The 18245-nt window shown below is 36.3% G+C and overlaps 1 protein-coding gene across 1 annotated transcript in view; it reads right to left on the bottom strand.

Annotated features, from left to right (window-relative positions):
• HAF01 (HAC13 protein (HAC13)) overlaps window positions 1-18245 on the bottom strand; it is a 166497-nt gene that overhangs the window by 145370 nt on the left and 2882 nt on the right. Inside the window, exons 2-3 of the mRNA XM_090019611.1 lie at window positions 13373-13446; window positions 7399-7508 (exon numbers count right to left, since the gene is read on the bottom strand). Coding sequence (XP_089875737.1) covers window positions 7399-7508; window positions 13373-13412 — 150 coding nt within the window. The 5' untranslated portion in view covers window positions 13413-13446. The remainder of the gene's footprint in view (window positions 1-7398; window positions 7509-13372; window positions 13447-18245) is intronic.

Raw genomic sequence — 18245 nt, 5'->3', positions numbered from 1 at the left:
GAAGAGAATGCCTTGACCTAGTCATGCACTGACACTGTCTGTTTCAATGCCAACAACCTTTTGCGGGTCATTTTCTCTTAATTTTTAGGCAAAAAGTAATCTCGTAATTCCTTTTAGAGGTCCTCCCATGAGACTATAGCAACCATAGTTATCCAAAACGCGCCTTGAGGCGCAAAAGGCGTGCCTCGCCTTGAGGCATGGCCCTCTGTGCCTCAAGGTGCAAGCCTGAGGCGCATTTTTTTTTTTTACTTTCCAACAAGATTTCTGAGACATAATCAGCAAAGTTTTTGTAGGTTAATCTGATATATTTTCCAGTTATTTCAGTTATGTAATAAATTTCTTAATATATTACTAGATTTTAACTTTTGTTGGTTAATCTTGTATATTTTTTAGTTATTTCAGTCATGTAATTAGTTTCTTAATATATTTTAACTTTTGTTGGTTAATCTCATATATTTTTCAGCTATGTAATCAGTTTTTTAGTTACTTTTATATGTTAATCTCATATTTTTTAGAATAAACTCATATATTTTAACTTTTGTAAGTTAATCTCATATATTTTTCAGTTTTTTCAAATATGTAATCAATTTCTTAGTATATTTTAACTTTTGTTGGTTAATTTCATATATTTTCCAGCTATATAATCAGTTTTTAGTTACTTTTATATGTTAATCTCACATTTTTTAGAATAATCTCATATATTTTAACTTTTGTAGGTTAATCTCATATATTTTCCAGTTATTTCAGTTATATAATCAGTTTCTTAGTATATTTTAACTTTTTGGGGTTAATCTCATATATTTTTCAGTTATGTAATCAGTTTTTTAGTTACTTTTATATGTTAATCTCATATTTTTTAGAATAATTTCATATATTTTAACTTTTGTAGGTTAATCTCATATATTTTCCAGTTATGTAATCAGTTTCTTAGTATATTTTAACTTTTGTTGGTTAATTTCATATATTTTCCAGTTATGTAATCAGTTTTTAGTTACTTTTATATGTTAATCTCATATTTTTTAGAATAATCTCATATATTTTCCAGTTATTTCAGTTATGTAATCAGTTTCTTTGTATATTTTAACTTTTTTTGGTTAATTTCATATATTTTTCAGTTATGTATTCAGTTTTTTAGTTACTTTTATATGTTAGTCTCATATTTTTTAGTACTTATTTGAGATTTTCTATTTCTTATTGGTTGTTATGTCATCAATAAAGCATTTCTTTATTTATTTGTATTTTTATATATTTTTTTTATAAATTTTTTAAAGTTTTCAAAAAAAAAATTGAGGCCTTTCCTTTCTCCTCGACGCTTACGCCTCGCCTCAGTTTTTGGTAGAGCGCCTCGCTACGCCTCAACGCTTTTCACAACACTGATAGCAACCAACCCACGTCAAACATCACTCAAGCGACGTCTCCACCAAAGAGTCGCTTTATCCGCAAAGTACATTATTGTGGTCCGCAGCCTATCTGCATCTTCCTCTATTCTCGCAGCTTCTAAAAATTGATTCATCTCGTAGATAAAGTTCTCAAGATCTTTTGAGTCCCGCGTGCCCTTATACTTTGCGGGCTCGGGTAGCCTGTAATGTGGTCTATCCATGTGCAATGCAGGAGCGCCAGTCGGGGGCAGTCCTCAACTGCCGCTCCAACTGATCATTCTTCCGTCAAACAACATCCAATTCAGCAGCCATGATGTTGAATCGACCCAACAGATCATCAAATCTGGTGGCAAAATCCTCCATCGAGTAACCAAAGTTTAGTGGCAAGACTTTCTACAACGTTTTCCACTCCCTCTACCGTTGTCTTGATCTCTGCATTGAGATCCTTAAAAGCAACACAAGTCCTATTAACCAACTTCTCCATGTTGGTCACTGTCCCAGTTAACTCGGCAACATCACATGAGATGGCTGACACCCGATCATTGGCCATGAAGTCTTCTTCAGAAGGAACGATACTGTCTGTAGGAGTCATGACATTCTTCTTCGGTGTCATTGTCAATCCCAATGTTGACAAGACTCTGGTACCAACTTATCATGGGTTTAGAAGCGAAGGCTCCTGCGACGTAGCTTTAGGTAATCGCAAACACCAAAAGCAGGCTTTTTTAGCGCACAAGTAATGCACAACACACGCACACGAGCAGAAGCAAGAGTACGTGCATGCAGAATCACAAAAGGAGCAAAGAAGCAATAATGCAAAAAGCTTTTTTATAGATACTTGAAAGCAAAGTACATCAAGAGGAGAAGAAAGGGTCTGAATACACGGGGTTCTTAAGTCGTAAGGCCTTGTGGGGCACTCGAGAGTGCCAAAGAAGTATACATCAGAAACAAAAAGGTGAAAAACATGGCGGTCCGAAACAGTCACGATGTTTGCACATAAACCAATCGGGATTGACGTAGTAGACATAGTATTCTTTGTAGAATATTGGAAGGGGTGCAGTATGTTTTTTAGGATGACCGTGCCACTTGTGAAAGTGTTGAAAAGAGTGGAGAGGGATTAGAGGCATATACTCTACTTATACGATGTTATGTATAGAGAAAAAATACATATTAAAGAGAACTTCAAGGATAAGAAAAAATAGTATATGCCAAGTTGGAAAGGTGATTGTTAAGAGATGGAATAATCAACTCCATCAAGACATTCATGTTGCTGCCTGTTACTTAAACCTCACCATCAGGTTCTCCCTTACATTCGTAAAAGATCAGGCAGTGAGGAAGGACATCCTGAGTTCCACTGAGAATTTAAACAATGATCTTGATGTGCAGACAGAGATTCGGCTGTTAAATAAGTATACCCAAAACAAAGGGGTCTTTGGAAGGAGGAACGCAGTCCAATTGCATAGGTATACATTTTTTCTTGAAATTAACTGTTATTGTATTTAATTATGCATTTTTGTGTTACAAAGGCTTATTTTCATAATACGTGACTTTCATTTTTTGGCTCAAATCAATCATGGAATAAATTTGGAGACTTTTGCATTATCAACGTTTATTGAACCAAAGATATAGCACAAATGATGTGAGAGAAATTGGAGTTTTCTTGAGCGTGTCCACTCAAAACAAACCCAAGATTGAATAATCATGTATCAGTCACCTACAACATGAAATTGGGGCAAAGATAACATTAAGAGGTATGCTATTGAATTTATTTATACAACCTATACTATAATCAATATTTAAATTTTCAAACAAATATAAAAGAAATAGAGAAGACAGCATAGGAATGTCTACAACCCCATCAACATTGACAACCTTGACATATTGAATGAGTGGATAGAAGAACAGTCAGGCGTCCTGAATGATGATAAAGATTAAAGGCAACTGGAGGCAGAGATGGAGGCTAAGGTGAAGGATGGAAGTAATAATTATGTTGGATCAAAGTTAAAGGAGGAGGAAGGAGAAGACAACTAAGAAGAAGAGGATCCATCATTTTATTATCATTTTGTCATGGTTTACAAACGTAGATTAGGATGTTCTCTCTTTTGTTTTGTTACATAATGTATAACTCTTTAATAATAAACAATCATGCTTGCAACTTTTGTTAGTTGTTAACAGTGTTATCAGTTTTGTTTTGAATGTTTTGCTAGTGCATTTGTATGATTAATTATTCATAATGCTTATATTTGATTTCTTTTTTTCATTCCATTCTATGATTTTTCCTAATTTTCTTGATTTTTTGGATATTTTCTTATTTGTGGGTATCTTTTAATTTGTTGCGGTTTTTAAAATGAGTTTTTTCTGTCTTACGATACCATATGATATGGTACGATACACCCGTATCTCAGGGCCGTCTCATACAAGTTTTGATACGGGACTTACAACATTAATTTGAAAGATCTACTAGGGACAAACAATCTACTATTGATTTTTGTGTTTTCCTTCCGCTCATTGATTGCATGGAAGAGCAAAAAACAACAAAGAGTAGCTTTATCCACTACAAAGGCAAAATATAAAGCCATGGCAGGTGATGGTAGAGATAGTGTGGATTAGATGGGAATTGGAAGAACTTGAAGTAAAATTGCATAAAAGCCTCCATTTTTATTGTGACAATCAACATGCTCTTCACATTGCAAAGAATCCTAAGATTTATGACAGGATAAAGCATATTGAAATAAATTGCCCCTTTACAAGAAGAGCATATCAGGATGTTATAATTTTCTTGGAGCATATTCGTTCAAGGTAACAAACAGCTCATGTGTTTACTAAGAGTCTTCCACCATCCCATTTCAAGGCATTTCTCTCAAAACTTGAGACGATTCCTCTAGTATCTTCCCAAGTTTGAGGGAGAGTGTGGAGAAATGTAATATACTTGTATTACTATGTAACATAACATCATTCTTTTATATTCAAGGGTATTCTTGTACATAATCAGTCCATATGTCATAAGTTCAATGTAGTAGGGTTATTTTGGTCCAAAGTCAAATCATATACTCTAGAAATGGGGTCAACCCCTATAAGGCCTTGTATCTATTCTTTTAGCAAATGAACTCACTAATTTTTGCTCTCATTGTTCTTCTTATTGATGCATACTAAACTATGAAAGACCTCAGCTGGAGGAAGACAAGGAAAAAGAAAAAGATTGTTTCAGTAAAAATGTAAATATTAGACACTGAAGGATCTTTTTTCTTTGTTACTTGATTAATGGGTTGAAAAACAATATCAGAATTACACTTGAATGCTTAACCTAGTATTTGATTTGATATTTCATTCATTAATTATTTAGAGTTCTATACACGATTTGTCTTGTTTCTTATACTATGCGTTCCTTACGTTTTTTGTTGTTGATGTCATTCTTTATTTTCCCAGGAAAGTAAAAGATATTTTATTAAATAAAAGGTCATAAAGAGCGACAAGTTTGCACAAACAGATACAAAGTGATCAATCTACAATACGCAATAAAGCATTTCCCATCCAAGATAAATCTGAAACGAGTCATTCTAGTTTCATGCACCCCCCTAGACTGAATCTGGCCGTTAATGCCTGGGCACAAAACTTTTTGTTGGAGATCTGGTTGTTCTTCTCTAGCAAGACAAACCATTAGGACAGATATATCCATCATTTCCACACTATGTGCCATCTCTTGTCTTCACAGTTTTTCTTTTCGGTTAATGGGTTACATGAGGAATATGTGATAAGCACACTAACCCCAGGCCAAGCAACAGCAAATAGGGATTGAGTGAATGGACAGAACTACATGAGGTGTTCCAATGACTACTTTCCAATGGTGCAACAGTTAGCAAGGTGAAAACCCTTCCTCTTTAGATTCACCTCGGTATTAACCTTATTTAAAGAAACAAGCCAAGCAAATACCATAGCCCCAGGTGGAGGCCATACATCCACACAGAGTACTTGGGAAACCATCTCATTCCTAGATCCAAATCGATACTTGGAGGGCATACAGAGATTTCGTTGCAAAACCATCTCATCCCTAGCTCCAACAATGCTCGATACTCAGAGGACACAAATTTTCTGTGTTGCTGCAAGTCCAAGAATGTTCATCCCTCTTACCTTGAGGTTTGTACAGTCCCAGCAACTTGACTAGGTTCTGCCAATCCCAAAGCTCTACTCCCTTGATGTTTTTCACAAAATTCATGCACCACCCCTCCTCGAGGAACCAGCAGACACTGACCATGTGTTTGGCTGCCTCACAAGATGATAAAGAGATAGGAATAAATCTGCCAAGGAAGACTGGTTGCACCAAATATGGGTCCAAAACTTGAGCTGAAATCCATTCCTCAGATTGGTAATCGAAAACCCTTTGACAACTTCCATAGCAGGCAGCCAATCCCTTCAAATCTCCGATCCCTTCTTCCAGCTGCTACTAATAATCCACGTCCATGACCATTCTGAGACGTGATATTTAGCCTTGAGAATCCTGCCCGAGCATTATCTTTTAATTGTTACATGTTACCATCATATTAAATTATTCATGTCCGACATCTTGTTTGCCTGATGTTATGGTTTTATTTCCTAAATTTGTTTTTCTTATTTTTTAAATTTTTTAGTTTTCTTATTTTTTTTTATTTTTTTTTTATTTTTATTTTCTGTGTTTAAATTTTTTGAATTCTTTTTTATTTTTTGTGGTGTATCATACAATACAACATAACACGGTACAATAAGATCCATATCTTAGACCCTCACAATATGCCTTCAATATGTTTTTTACAACATTGCTCCAACTTCTCTCAGCATACAGAATCAAAACACAATGATTACCATTCTCAATCAGCCTCCATTTTACTGCTTTCTCCGTTCAGGAAGAGCAGCTTATTTCTATTAAGATTTTAATTAGTTATACTGAACCACATCTCTGTCCAAATTTTGCTCCACTTTTTTTACACCAGCTTTACTAGGTTATACATGTTATAAACCCTTTTATGCAAGTTGTGCCCTTTTTTTCCTCAGAAATTTGATCATGGAGAAAATGGTTCTTCATAAGGAGATGATGATTATCGTTTTCAAAACTAGTAGGTGTCGGCTACCACTCAATAGGGTTCTGAAAGAGTCCTTGATAGCTTCAGCAAATATGAAGGAGCAGGAGCAGAATAAATGGAGCCCAAGGTAAAAAGAGAGGTGTAGTATACAGTAGTATACATATGTACATACAAACAAATATGCAAGCATACGTACAAAGTGCATATGCGGTAATGCTTCCAGCAAGACAATTTCTTATGAGAATTTTTAGAAAATATTGGTCATTCTCAAGAAAATCCTAGGATCTGTTCACATATTAAAAGTACTTTAGAAAAAGTTAAAAGTATGGTCCTCCTCCTTTACTCCTTTACTACGCCTTCGTCCCAAAACAATTGGTGTCGGCGATATGAACCAAAACAGTGGTTCATATTCATAGGATCTGACTAAGTTTTTATGCTGGCTGTCACTGGCCTACCGCAACCCTCCTCCTTTATCCGGGCTTGGGACCGGCAGTGTATAACTAAACAATTATACACAGGCGCAGTGTATAGAAAAAGTTAAAAGTATGATGCTTCATAAAAAATTAAAAAATAAAAAGAGTTTCAATTCAAGCAGTGATAATGCCAAAATTTTCGCTCACGATGAGTTAGAAAAAGGCGACAATTTGAGGATCCCATCTGAAGGCAAAAAAAAACAATCAAAATTTACAATATCCTTGTTTTAACATATTTTAATGCTAGCATCAGCAATTAGATTGTGTTGCAGATATTGAGCATGTTAGTTAACATTATCTGCTCTTGAGGCATAATGACAAACATGGAAGACAAAGTCTACAAGATAAGCTACAGATCAACAGGACTAACATATTTACAGTTCCTCATATTGTTCATATGGTGTGTATAATTAATGACCTTATCAAGCTTTACAACAAGAACACTACACACAAACCATTAGCTAGATCAAGAAATTATATAGTGAAATGATTTACTTCATCAAGGTAGTCCACATCAAGGTCACCAGAACCATCAACATTTCCAAACATAAACCCCAAGAGCCGATTCCCTCCATTGCCTTCTTCATAGTCATCCTCATCTTCATCTGGCAAACGAAAGAACTGAAAGATTAATGACCAGATCACTGAAAATTGTTAAGCAAAAGAACAGATAATTATGTACTGGTGTTAAGAATCACAGTTTGAAAATGAAGGCTAGATTTAGACATAAACAACCACTAATTCTCCTAGCCAACATACTTATGTTAAATTAGGTATCAAAAAGCTTAATGAGCCAATAGTTGACCAGCTATAAAAAAGCAAGTAGCTAACATTAAGCAGAGCATCAAAATACTATATGCTGACACTGACAAATCAAATTTAGAACACTATGTCTAACCGTAGACAAACAAACATTAATCCCCTTTATAACATGCTTAAATTGCACCACTCTTAACCTGCATGATCTGCTCAAAATACTTGTTATCATTAGACAATGGTGCAATTGGAAGAGGTTGACCATTGATAGCTAGGGGCACCTATGCTGTCGCATCACCAGCAAACTTAGGATCATTCAGTTTGAGATTATAGAAGAGACCCAAAAACCATCCCATACTTTGTGATACAGAACAGAAAATCTATGGGAAGTAATTTTGTAACAAAGGCATGCAAAATTATAGTCAACTAGGTATAGTAATATCAATGGACTCAATGTAGTTGTTAAAAGTGTTCTAAGGACATTGAGTTATAGAGTTTGAGCTAGTATAGCACTAAAAATAAAAGCTTAGTAGCCAACAATAAAAGCATGAGGCATAGATAATTTACCTACTCTCTTTTGTAATGAAACAAGAACAAGAGCAACCGAGTACCCCTTATGAGATTACTTATGAGCTTACAAGAACACAACCACACCACAATGGACCACTAATGGGTCAATACACATCACTCACACAAGGGTCAAGAGAGGCAAAAATAAATGATCTTTGTATTACAAATGCTTGAGAAAACATGTTAGGATACAAGGGGATAACCCTTATTTATAACAAAAGAAAAGGAAAAAGGGGGCAGCCCAACTAGCGGTTGGGTTGGCTCCCAACAGCTAGTTGGAGCTGTCCCTATCATGTACAGCCAAAAGGCTAAAAACAAAAAAATAAAAATAAAAAACACAGTCAGCCCCTAATGGGGTGACCACTATTACAAAGTAAAATAACCAAAATACCCCTGATGGGTATTTCGGTTTATATATATATAATCTTAACACCCCCTTTCAAACTCATGGTGTAACAACCGAGAGTTTGCCAAGCAGGAAGTGAAATCTAGGTGACGAGAGTGATTTACTGAAGAAGTCCGTCAATTGATACTCAGATGGTATATATGGCAACATGATAGTCTTCTTCAAAAATTCATCACGAACGTAGTGACAATTAATTTCAATGTGTTTAGTCATTTCATGAAATGTATGATTGGTTATGATGTAAAATTGTGCTCTTGTTGTCATAACATAATCTCGATGGTTCTATAATGTGAACTCCCAAAGTTTTCTAACAATTGTCTCAACCATACTAATTCAGACGCAATTGTCGGCATGGTACGGTACTCTGCTTCAGTGGAAGGAATCATATGATACAAATCTACTATGAGCCTTTAAAATTCTCATGGATCTTCTAACAGTAGAAGAATTTATATCTTGATTTTGAGTTATAAATAGGCCAAGGGACCAGTAGATCAAACAGATATTGAAATCTCTCCTGTAACCGCTTGTGATGACTACTCATGACTTGAGAATGTTAAAAAGGATAGGAATTAGACTACCGCGTCTAAGCAAGAATTTTGTAATGATAGTGCAAGTATATCGTGAATCGAGTATGTGGTATGAGTGTAATGATTGAGCTTTAGTGTATATCAAGACAGGTAAGCACTATGTAACAAAGATCTAAATTCATGTACATGAGCAGGTGAACAGTTATATAACAATAACAATTATGCCACATTAATACGCATATGAGGTATGCCACAGTCAATGTAATAACATGTACACTTTCAGATAACAATTTAATTACTTCGTATCCACAAAGTTAAGAATTTTACTAATTTACAAGTTGATAATATATCTCATCTGAAATAAAACTTACATATATCTCTCTAGTGTCTCCACTGGTTGTGACACTTAACTCTTCTAAATGATGTTTAATTATCTTATCACGTGAGTACACATGGGCACAGGTGACCATCTCAGAAGAGAACGTTCGGGGGTATATTATTTCAGGTATTTTATTAACCCAAACATTCTAACGGAAACTGAATCCCTAAGGAAGCGACCAATAGCCGAAAGAATCTCTTAAGGGCTCAACTCAAAACAGGATGCATCCCTAACTCCTGCAGAAGACATGGAACTACTACCTAGGATACATAGGTAGTCCTGGTCCCTAACTCTGAGGACGGGGAGCCACGAGCCGCTTCATGCTCGACACCAAACACAAGTCCTCGAAGTCTTGTACCACCTACCCTCTCCAAGGTAGGTCTTAACTGAGTAATTGGGTTTCACTAATTTAGTTATTTTCCCGAAGTTTAGAATATTTCCCCAACTTCTAATTACTGCCATAGCATTAAACCTCATTCTTAGTAATACACACACACCATTGTGTTTTTTTTTCCATAATGATTTTTCCATACTCACTCATAGTGCTCGATTACACTCAACTCTTCACACACACTCAACCATTGAGTCCCAACTTTCCTTTGTCCCATGTTATGTTCATTGTTTACCATATACTAAACATGAATACCCATCATAGGTATCTATCAGTTACATATAACCCAGTTGCACTGTTAATAAAAGTATCACATACTCCCACATATTGTTCTAACCAAATTATCCCAACTAGATATCTTTGCAAAAAAAAAATAACAAATCAGCTATCCTGAAATTTGTGTTAAACCATTTTTAGCAGCCAATCGTCCAATATAGATTGCAGTTAGTTAGAAAAATGCATCGATATGGTTTAAAAGAAACATGACAATTCATGCACAGAGAGGCAATATACCATTGACAACACTAGTTGAAATCAAACATGAACAGAAACAACTACTCCTAAATATAACCTTGCATGTAGTGTGAAATGATATACAGTTTTAACGTGTTCTTTATAACGTGAGATATGTTGTATGGATCACCCAGTATAATATACGTAAGACTGTTCAAGCAAGATATAGCCCCTCAATGAAAGTATATTTACTATTGTTTTCTTTCATAATACATTTTTTTGTTTCAAAAGAAAAATCAAAATCTACAACAACCCACGAAATTTTGTGCTTATAAAAACAAAATGGAATCTGATAGCATATACAGATTTTAGTTAATCTGGAATCCGACGCAGGCATCAAGAACCCAGATTTATTCAAGAAGTTAAAGAAATTAAAGGAATCTATGTTATGATGTCCTCATTGCTTCACAGATTATTTAGAAGCCAATGCAATAAGTTAAAAGGAATCAATCTAACTAAGAAGAATCAATCGGACCAACAGCATATATGATCAAGAAACCAATACGCTCAAGAGAATGAATCTAATCATGAAAAAACCCATCTGATCAAAAGCATATACAATCAAGAAAATCAATGTGTTCCAGAGAATGAATCAAATCAAGAGAAACCTATCTGATCAAAAGCATATAAGATCAAGAAAACCAATGTGTTCGAAAGAATGAATCAGATCAGGAAAAACCTATCTGGGTTTCATCTACTGCCCCCACACCGAATCCACTCATACCCATGCCATCAGAACAGAACCCTACCTCAATCGTGATCGGTGCCTGCTGTGAGAAGAACGTCGGCGATGGCGACAGCAGGTGGTCGAGGTACCTCTAACGATGGTGACTCCATCAGCGTGCGCAGAATCTTCAGAGAGGAATAAAGAGATGAAAGGTGGGAGGTAAGAGACTAGAAAAGAGAAATGAGACTTGTTTGAGACCTCCCTCACCTTCCTCCTGTATAGCGGCGACCCCCTGTCTCCGATGAACCGGGAGAGTTGGTTACCTCTTGTAACCCCTCCCCTCCCCCGATCTTGCTATCTGAATTTCATGGGCAAGAATTGTGCCCTAAACACAATTCTGAGACTCGAGTTTTAATAACAAAGAAAATGGGTCTGGGTCCGAACCCGATAACCCACAGTGCCGGATCCATTTTATCGTGGATCCAGATCTATAACAGATTATTAACCCACTCAACCCATCGGATCCTCCATGATGTGGGTTCGAATCAACATCACTTGGACAAATCCATAAGTGAATCCATTTGGGTCCATGGTGGATTTGACCCAACATATATATTTTGTACCCTATTGCCTACTCCATTTGGATCCAGTAAAGGGATCCAAGACCCAATTCTCCCTATTTTTCGTAGTTATTACATTTCATTGTGATTATTATTCACTTTATTTCAATTTGTGTGTGTTCGTACTAAGGTAATATCTTACCCACTCATACCACTTATGTATTTATTCATAAATTTTAGCAATATTTACTTAGTACAAATTATTCATAATATTTTTTAACAAACCAATATTTTCATAATAAAAACAAGAATTGTCAAAATCTATCATGATATTTCTTTGCCAAGAAATTGTCAAAAACGACATTTGTGACTACGCTATGGCCCCATAACAGCCAGCCATCTGTAAAAAGTTAGCCTTCCAACTCTGTACTTTTACCACTCATAACATGCTACGATGCAGACTCCCACTATACCATTTGTCATAGGCACACATAGGTATTCTATAGGTAGATCACCCAAAACAGCACTCAAATATGTTAAGAGCTAATTATTTGGTCTGCTCATCAGAGTTGAAAGTTAAGATTTTACATTTTCTTCATTAAATCAAAGCTTGAGCAACCAAACTCTACAGTCTCAGCAGTGCATGCCTTCCCCATATAAGTAAATCATCAGCATACAAAATACGGCCGAGACCCTTTAGGCCTAACAAGCTACAGTTGACAAGTGATGTTAACTCCTTGCCTCACAATATCAAATAGCAGGGGGGGAAGGGGATCTCCATGTCTCAACCCCCTAGTGGTCTAAAGTACTCACATGTTTGACCATTCAAGCTGACAACTATTGACGTTGAGGTGATGAGTTTGTGGGTCCAACCAAGCCACCTTCTCCAAAACCATTTTCCTCAAACCTTAGAATAGAAATCCCCACCTAATATCAAAGTCCTTCACTATCTTAATCTTTAGGAAGAAAGTCGTGTGTGACTACCTTTCTCAGTCGAGTGCACCGTCTCATTAACCAAAATGCCTGCAATCTCGTATGCCTCTATTTGGCACTATGGAGCAAACTTGGTAGCAATATATATGTTCCCCCACCATAAAACATCCTCTTAATTATCAAAGTTTACTAGAAGCATTCTTGTATTATGATCTTAACACTAGAATCTAGACTTGCATCCAGCATGCAGGTATGCACAAACATGCATGCAGGTATGCACAAACATGCATGCACACATGCACCAACACACATATATAGTTGTTACCCGTTAGGATGTCAACAAATGCATAAACAAATCGTCTTTATGTGCACATAGTACATTCACCATATACAGTGTTTTAACCGATGTTCAATTTTTTTCCTCCTGTGTAGACATTCCATGGCAGTTTCATACATCAATTGAATACAAACTAAAAGACAAGAATTTTGGGAGTGCAAGGCATCGCATTACATTATCTTCAAAAAGTTTGCTAGAAAGTAGGACATAGTTGATGAGAATTAATACATGAACGCTGGTCTTTCTAAATTTGTTAGGGGAAGCAACATGGGGAAACTGATACTAAAAGCTGCAGGCCAATTAAGTATCTTATACATTTTTATATGTACATCAAAAAAATGTTCAGAGCTATCATACATTTGTAACTGACAACAACAACAACAACAACTATGAACAATACTATGAACCGGACAAGAGAAGACTTCCATACCTTCATCATGTGTATCTTGTGAAGCATCACCTGGCTCCATATTTGCCCAAAAGAACTTTTAAATCAAAATTTATCTGCAGAAGCATTTACTGTCAGGTTGGTTGTTCTAGTTCAAACTGAATAATTTTGTGTCAAATGGTGATATTTTGTGCTCCAAAAGCTTCTAAGATGAAAAAGGGCAATGAAAAAGGTTATATTATATGTATGAATGTAAAACACAGGTTATAAAGCTGTAGTATACATTTAAATGAATGTTGTGTATGTGGGAACATGTCCCATACGGCCTTCATTGGTATCCAAGCTACATGGCTTGCATGTCTCCTATTGTTTGCTACAAACAGCAGCCTCCCACCATGGCCATGACAGCATGGTTTAGCAATTTGGATGTTCCTTAAAAGGTACTCAGTTCAGCAAAGGCAACCAAATGAAACCAGCAGCAGCAGCCCCTTTTGGAGCGGCAGGGTATATCCAGGTAGATTCAGTTTGTATACGCACTCATAGCCTTCATTGAGGCATTTCACCTAAGATGTTTGTACACATTCGGTCTGTTCAAGCCTTTACTGTTAAGATTTCATTCAAGCAAGAATTTCACACTTGGTGTGCAGAAGATCTGGTACGTATTCAGCCTTAGTCCAAATCCATTATAATCATTTCATCAAACATATAATGTGAATCCTCGCACGCTTATCAGTTAGGCCCCCTTGATACATCGCAATAGAAAATGAAATTATATCTTTTATAAAATATGGGTTTGGATTAAGTTTAAATCCAAACCCACATAAAGATATGGGTTTGGAATGAATAATCCAAACCCAAGATCTTTTGGTTATTAAAGAGAGCAGGGGGTCGATGTAATTAAATAAGTGAAAAGCAAAAGTACAAAGTGCACAAGCACAAATATAAATCCACTAAGGCACTACACAAGCACAGAGTGCATACAATGGCTACAAAGAGCCTAAATGTGCACAAGCACAAGTCCTCGAAGGGACAATACACAATAAATACATAAGATTACAAGAGACACTAATGAACACATGCAAAAAAACACATAAAACATAAAACAATAATCCTTTATTGATGTAGAATGTTTAGGAAAAGCATTAACAAGCAAGAAGGGATTTTAACCCCTTTATATAAGCAATACAAGGGACCATATAGTCGTTGGGATGCTCCCAACGGCTATAAACTATGTCACATGGGTGCGGGTGCGGGTGCGGGTGCGGGGATGCGGCACTTCCAAAAAACCCGGGTGTGGGGGTGCGGCAAATATACATATATATGACTTATAACCAGTTTTTTTTTGCTGGTGTGTTTGTTTGAAGACTTGTTACCCACGTTCTTGAAGACTTGTTACCCACGTTCTGCTTGTTGTGTACTTTGGCGCAACGGGAAAAAATTGATGAACTGAAAGGATTGGCAATCTGATCGACCCAGTCTGCTGCGTTCTGCTGACTGTCATGATTCAATCATGTCTGAAACTCCCTGGTCTTCACGAAAAAAAATATAAGCGAAAGGTTTGATGTGGTTTGTTGGAGAGAGAGTCTTCACGAGGCCTACGGCTCCACCGCCACTGCCACGCCACTGCCTAGGGTTCTTCAAATTTCATTTTATATACAGTTGCACACGTATCTCCAGTCTGAACTCTGGATGACAGCTAAAAGAAATTTATTAGATTTGACATGTGGAAAAGAGAGGTCTACACCAGACTACGGCTAGAGCACCCATCTGGTCAGGAGAAAAGTGAATACTAATAGCCACCAAGGCTACCACCACCATTATCATTTATTATGGAAAGAGAAAATCCTTGACGAAGAAAGATCTGGATGGTTGAAGGATAAAGACTTCAAAAGGCTCTTGAATTTTGGTTTTAATTTTTTAGGAAGATGGATCATCATTTCCAAGTTAACAGTATGTTTTCCAACGCTGTGAATTCAATGTTTGGAGGCAGGAATAGCATGGGATGCCAACAAAGCTCGTCAGATGTTATGGACACAAGTGCCCCCTTTATAAAACAAAAGCAGCAGCAGCAAGCAGGCATTGGTTGTTCCATCCTTTCATTCTCTCATCACTACCTGCAGGGATCCAGCAAGGGGTGGGGAGAGGTGAAGAATCTGGAAGTCCTCGTTAGGGAATAGGCAACTCTAAAGAGACCGAAGCTACCAAGGCCAAAATCAAAATCCAGCAAGGGGCGGGTCCCGCTGCGCGGTCAGCTGTCAGCAGAATTTTTTTTTAAAATTCCGTAGCCCATTTCACAGGGCACAATTTTAAAAAAAAAATCAAAAAATTGGACCAAAATGACCCTAGGTGCGGTCAACAGACCCAGGGTCGGGTTGACCGCACCTGCATCGCATCGCGTCGACGCGAGTGCGGCACCTGTCTGGCCGAATCCCTGTGACATAAGCTATAAATATAGTTGTTGGGGAGATCCCAACAACTATAATGGACTTTGTCCAATATACCCTCATACAAGACAGAAAAGATAAAAAATATAGAAAAACTGTACAAAGACAAAACTACCCCTAATGGCCAGTACCTATCACATAAGTGCAAAATGACCAAAATTCCTTACATTGGCAAAACCTATTACAATAATAAAACAGTTACAAAAATATATAATATATACATACGCACTCATATATATATATATATATATATATATATATATATATATATATATATATATGAATCAATACATTTTAACACACCTCCCTTAAACTTACGATGTGATATACCAAAAGTTTGAAAATACAATAACAAATAATATTTCAAATATAAAAAAATGAGTGTTTTTCTCATGCATAATGCATGAGATAAACAACACAAGTAAAAATAACTAAAAGATTTAAGATACATACCGAGTCAAGATCTCCCTTGAACCCAAGCCATACATCGATCATTATTTCTTCACGAAGCATGAATCCGAATCAAGGAATCCCAAAAACCCAAAGAGGCAAAATACCAAAAAAAAAAATCTTGGCTCTGATACCATGTAATGAAATAAATGGAAAGCAAAATTACAAAGTGCACAAGCACAAATATAAGTACACTAAGGGATAATACAAACACACTAAGGCACTACACAAGCACAAAGTGCATATAATGGCTACAAAGATTCTAAATGTGCATAAGCACAAGTCCTCAAAGGAACAACACACAATTCAATTGATGGCAAATACATAAGATTACAAGAGACACTAATGAAACACATGCAAAAGAACACAAAAGACATAAAATAGTAATTATTTATTGGTGTAGAATGCTTAGGAAAAGCATCAACACACAAGAAGGGATTTCAAGGCCTTTAATATAAGCAATACAAGGGACCATATAGTCGTTGGGATGCTCCCAACTAGGGGTGTCAATGGGTCGGGTTTGGTTTGGACCAAGGTGGAACCAGACTTGGACCAGATATTCGGGTATGGCATCGAGTCTAAACCTGAGTTTAATCGGGTCCACTATAAGAAAAACCATACCCGGACCCGATAAGAACTACATGAACCAAACTTGGACCACACCCGGTAAAACCATATTTTTATCATTTTTACATTGAAAAATTGCGGGTCTTAATTGAAACTCAGGTTAGTTCCGGGTTTGGTGTAAAATTTCACAAACTATACCCAGGTCCATGTGTTAATCGGACCTTCGGGTCTGGACCCAGGTCTTAATCGGGACTTCTTATTTATCACCATACCTGGACCCTATAGGGTTTGGTTTGGGTCGGGTCTGGGTAAACCAGGCCCGTTGACACCCCTACTCCCAACGGCAATAAATATAGTCATTGGGGAGATCCCAACAACTATATTGGACTTTGTCCAATATACCCTCATACAAGAAAAGGATTAAAAAATATAGAAAAACTGTACAAAGACAAAACTGCCCCTAATGGACAATACCTATTACGTAAGTGCAAATGACCAAAATGCCCCTATATGGGAAAAACCTATTACAATAATAAAATGGTTACAAAAATATAATATATATATATATATATATATTTATATATATATATATATTTATATATATATATATATATGAGTCAATGCATTTTAACAGTAGAAAGGTTTCGTCTCTCTCTCTCTCTCTCTCTCTCTCTCTCTCTCTCTCTCTCTCTCTCTCTCTCTCTCTCTCTCTCTCTCTCTCTCTCTTCTCTCTTTTTCTCTCTTTCTCCTCCTCCTCCTTCCTTTGTCGCTCGCAGTGAGTGGTGGGGACATCGGAGAGAAAAAAAGTCTTTTGGGTGGGTTGACCCATGCCACACCTAATGCACGGGCGGTACCGGTGTGTTAGCCTCCCCAACACACCCATGTAACATAGAGCCTAAGTGCTTAGGTGGGGGTGGGGCACCATGGTTAATTTTTATATTTATTTTTCATAATATTTAAAATATTATAATCATGTTTTGGTTGTGTATTTTGAAACATTTAAATATTTGAAGTTTTTTATTTTATTTTATTTTCATATGTTTATTTTAAATAATTATATTTTTGTAGGTCTTTAGGTCAGGCAGCCAAACAAATATTTGTTAAGATGTATTTGAACATTAGAAATGTAATAATGTTTTAGTTGTTTAACTTAATTCATGAATTATATGTTTGTTTGTTTGAGTTTTAGTTAGCTCCATAAATTGTGTTAAATATGTATTTTTTATTTTTAAGAATTTATTGTATTTTTTTCCTTTTTTATTTTGTTGGCCCCAACTAGGCCTTTTAGTGGACTTGTGCCTAGGTGCCAACTAGCTTTTTTTACTACATAGCATATCAATAACTAAAGATATTCTTCTCTATTGTTCTTCCACAAAAAACTTGCATTTATTGTGACTATACAAGACCAATGCTTTATTCACAATATAGTAGTACATATTCAGACTAATAACGCT

This window comes from Nuphar pumila, chromosome 10 (assembly GCF_984573655.1).
Source record: "Nuphar pumila chromosome 10, dmNupPumi1.hap1.1, whole genome shotgun sequence".
Classification (NCBI taxonomy): Eukaryota; Viridiplantae; Streptophyta; class Magnoliopsida; order Nymphaeales; family Nymphaeaceae; genus Nuphar; species Nuphar pumila.
Note: the sequence above shows the minus strand (reverse complement) of the source record. Positions and strands in the feature narration are given on the sequence as shown.